Source organism: Cyprinodon variegatus, unplaced genomic scaffold (genome assembly GCF_000732505.1).
Source record: "Cyprinodon variegatus isolate N-32 unplaced genomic scaffold, C_variegatus-1.0 Scaffold1475, whole genome shotgun sequence".
Lineage (NCBI taxonomy): Eukaryota > Metazoa > Chordata > Actinopteri > Cyprinodontiformes > Cyprinodontidae > Cyprinodon > Cyprinodon variegatus.
In genome coordinates, this window is record NW_015151928.1 from 73,378 (window position 1) to 77,635 (window position 4,258).

The 4,258-nt window shown below is 45.2% G+C and overlaps 1 protein-coding gene across 1 annotated transcript in view; it reads right to left on the reverse strand.

Annotated features, from left to right (window-relative positions):
- slc27a6 (solute carrier family 27 (fatty acid transporter), member 6) overlaps positions 1-4,258 on the reverse strand; it is a 28,992-nt gene that overhangs the window by 8,271 nt on the left and 16,463 nt on the right. Inside the window, exon 5 of the mRNA XM_015403272.1 lies at positions 1,284-1,478. Within this exon, the coding sequence (XP_015258758.1) occupies positions 1,284-1,478 (195 nt within the window). The remainder of the gene's footprint in view (positions 1-1,283; positions 1,479-4,258) is intronic.

Below are 4,258 nucleotides of genomic sequence, written 5' to 3' on the forward strand. Positions count from 1 at the left end.
CCTGGCAGTGCATCAGCAGAGGACCAGAGGCCTGGCAGTGCACATGCAGAGATCAAACACGCAGTCTTCTCCCGTGTTCCTGACTCCAGGCTGTTATCGACTGCAAAGGATTTAAACCAAGGATTAAATTTCATTTTTTTGTTTTAATTTGTCACTAAAGTTTTGGTCCCTTAAAAAGTTGGAGGAACTTTTACCAACAGTTGTCGTTCCTTCCCCTGCCATCCCATCTGATGTAGATATTCTCAAATTAGAGCTGAAATTCTGCAGGTGAAACATCTCATTTATTTTATTTCAGATCTGCTGAGGTGGTTTATAGAACCCAAACCATTAGAACCAGTGTCTATGTTGCAGGTTTTATGGAGCTGAAGCTGAAGATAAGGGAGCACAGCGACAAGAAGGAGCAACATCACCAAGAAACCTACGTTTGGTTCTGGTTCAAAAGGAAAGTCATCATGGTTGAAGATCTCAGGCTGAATGGGAATAGGACACTTGGAAAAGGTGAGTTTATATCCAGGCAGCAAGCTAAAGCTAAGATGTAATGGAAGGGCTCAGCTATGCAAAGAAGCAGATGGTCTGCATAGAGAGACGGAGAGCCTGTGATGGACCATGAGCCTTTCTACATTCTGAGACACTAGAGGTGAAGGTCTGAGTGTAAACTGGTCCATGAAGGTTCCCAGCTGAAAGCTTCACTGCCTATTCCTGCTCTGACCCCAGAAACCATCAGCTGTGTGAATCCAGGGTCAGGAGAGAGACTGAAGTTAGAAAGATGATCAATCATCTGGTGTCTCTGTGAGATCAGCCGTGATTTAGGTGAATGAGCAGCAGGGAGCCTTTTACCGTGAGGACATGGTGAGACAGGATTCATTCATGTTCAACTCCATGATGAAAGGCTGACTGCACTGATTTATCCACAGAAGGCTGGAATCATTCTTCCCTTTGCTTCTTCACATCTTCTCCACCAAAATGTTTAGGATCACATTAAAGTGAGTCTCTGTCTGTCTGAGGCTCTGACCCCCCCCCCCCCAGGTCCTAACCTCAGGAGCCAGATGAACTTTAAGCCTCCAGCTGATATTTGGTGTCGCGTATTGAGATCTCATGACTTCCTTCCATGCTCTAATAAATGAACATCTAGAACATCTGACCTGCTGAACATTTCTGAGGGAGAACCTTTAGTCACGGCGGTCTCCAGAGAACATCTGCTCACACAGATAATAACTGAGACGTTCTGGAAGTGGGTCTGACCGAACCTTCAACCCTCCCCTCAGAGCGGCCCGTCCTCTTACCCTGTAGAAGAAGTTGGAGCGCCCCACCACTCCGATCCGGCCGACGTGGTTCATGAAGCACAGGTTTCCCTCCGTGGAGCCGTAGACCTCACACATCTTTATGTCTCCAAACCGGCTGAGGAACTCCCGCCAGACGTCCTGACGCAGCCCGTTCCCAACTCCCATTCGAACCCGGTGGTCCCGCTCCATTTCTGTCTGATAGAGGCAGGAAGCTGGGGTTATGATGTCATCATCCGGCTGAGCCAATCAGCTGCAGTGTCTCTTTAACACCTAGATTGATCCAGACAGTCAGAGCTGGAAGCCTCCAGTCCTTCACTTCAGGTGAGTTTAGGCTAAAACAATTAAACTGATCATTGAAATAACTGTCTGCTAATTTAATAATCGATCCATCGTTAACTGCAGCCTAGAGACTCTAAAACACGACAGACTGACAGAGCAGGAAATTAACCAGATTTATAGAAATATGTCAGGATGCTCTATGCAGAACGGTTTCACCTGGTTTGATTCTTTGCTATCAGATTATTAATAGGAAAATAATGACAGAATAATAGTGAGTTTCAGCCTTAGATGAGTCACAGTCACTGAAACACTGAAATATTCACCAATAATGTTCATATTGTGGGGGAGGGGGGGCCTAGTTGTTAAAGGATAATTCCGGTTTTTAACACTTTTAGCCCATTTTCTGTAGTGTCCAGGATGAAATCGAATGATCGACACCAAAATTTTGACGATTGCTCCTGTCTCTGCTTTTTGGCTCATGCAGAATCCCCCCCTGGCTGCTTCAGAATGGCTTCCATAGTGCATGTCCGATAATGTCCTTAAAACAACCTTAAACGTTCTTTTTTTAAAATATGCTACTCACCGGGTCGTCAGCGCTGTTCAATGACGTTCCAAAAAAAGTTTCGTGAAGAAAAAACGTTCCTGTCTTGTTTTATTTAGCATTTTGTAAATCCCAGAACTATTTTTTCCGATACATCACAACCGCTTATAAACTTCCGCTTCCCGTTCGAATCTGAAGCGTTGCACACTCCAGACCACTAGTTGGCGACAATGTCTCTATACTTTGGGAATGTATATGAATATGTCCTCCTCAAGAATCCACCTTTCGTATTCCATTTTCAGAGTTTTTTAAAGTGTTTAACAGAGACGTTAGCACCTCGACGTCGGAGTACACAGAGTGAAGCGAAAAGACTACAACTGTGTAAACAGGCCCCATTTCCGTTTCCGGTGGCAGCGGAATATTGACTATTCCTACAGAACTCAATGGGATTTACAAAATGCTAAATAAAACACTACAGGAACGTTTTTTCTTTACGAAACTTTTTTTGGAACGTCATTGAACAGCGCTGACGACCCGGTGAGTAGCATATTTTAAAAAAAGAACGTTTAAGGTCGTTTTAAGGACATTATCAGACATGCTCTATGCTAGCCATTCTGAAGCAGCCAGGGGGGGATTCTAAATGAGCCAAATAGCAGAGACAGGACCAATTGTCAAAATTTTGGTGTCGATCATTCGATTTCATCCTGGACACTACAGAAAATGGGCTAAAAGTGTTAAAAACCGGAATTCTCCTTTAAGGCACACTCTGGGTCCCTGAACAAGACCCTTAGCCCCACACTGCTCCCCAAGGGGAGGGGTTCATCTCTCCGATGTGAGATCGATAAAGATCATTATAATGATTGAGCCACACTCGTTGATCTGGTGGTTCTCCTGTCAGAAGCGATGCTGAGGCGGGATGAAGAGGAGCAGCTGACTGAGCCAGCAGTAAGCAATCCTGTTAAGAGGACACTGCTGATCACAGATTAATTAATCCCCCCCCGCAAAGAAAAACGTGTTGGACCAGGAAATGATCATTTGGTGAGGAGGAAAATCACTGAATAGAAGTTAAAGAATGATATAATAATCTGTAATAATCCTGTTGGGATTGGGATGACAACTAATCCCTACTTCTAACAAAAAGGGCAAAGGTCACATGGAGAGTGGATCAGAACAGCAGCCAGAAGTTCTGTTCCCATTTGCTAAACTGAAGCTATGGGAGCAGAAGGTTTACATCACTGCTCCATGTTCGGTTCTGTGGTCCTGAAGGATCCGGTTCACTTTATTCTGATTATTCTGATTTAATCAATATCTAGAAACACTTTCTACGTAAAAACTAACAGTAAACCAGCTCCACAGGCGGCTCTGTCTGGGAAAGAAACAGTTAATGAGACCAGCTGCAAGCTGCGTCCATAGCTATAGGAGAGAAACAGGACTAAACACTGAAAATCAGGCCCCATTATCATCTATGATCTAAGCCACAGGTGTCAAACTGGTTCCAGAAAGGGCCGCTGCTGGTTTTCCTTCCATCCAAGCAGTAGAACCAGACTCCATTCATCCCATCAAGGTGAGTCTAGTCTTAACCTGATGACCTGATGGGATGAACAGAGTCTGGTTCTACTGCTCGGGTGGAAAGAAAACCAGCAGCGGCCCTTTCTGGAACCAGTCTGACCCCCCTGATCTGAGCTGAGCCCAGAGCTTCTCTCAGATTCAGGGGAGGCTGACCATGTTCTCTGCCTCCGTTAGCGATGTGGCCTTTGGTCTGCGCTGCTCATCACAGCGTTAATCCCAGAGGCGGGTGGTGGACACCGCCACCGCGGTTATTCTAACTTGAATTATATTATGATGATCAACTCCTTTTTTAATTTATTAGATTTTGGTCGTGGGCAAGACACTGTCTGGATGGAGTAAAGAGTGGGTAACAGTAGAGAAGCTGCAGAGAGGTCTGTTAAACTAGGACTGCTTCCTGGTCTGCACCCTGGGGGTTCAGGGTTTTGGAGGACTAATAAATGAGGCCAGATTCCTAGAAAGAAGAGCTGCACCATCCAGAGTGGGATGGATGCCGTCTCTCCCAATCAGACCAGGCTTTCCCCAAAAGGATTACCAATAGTGTAGATGGTTGGTTGGTTGTTTCATCCACAGGGAAGCAATATCCCAT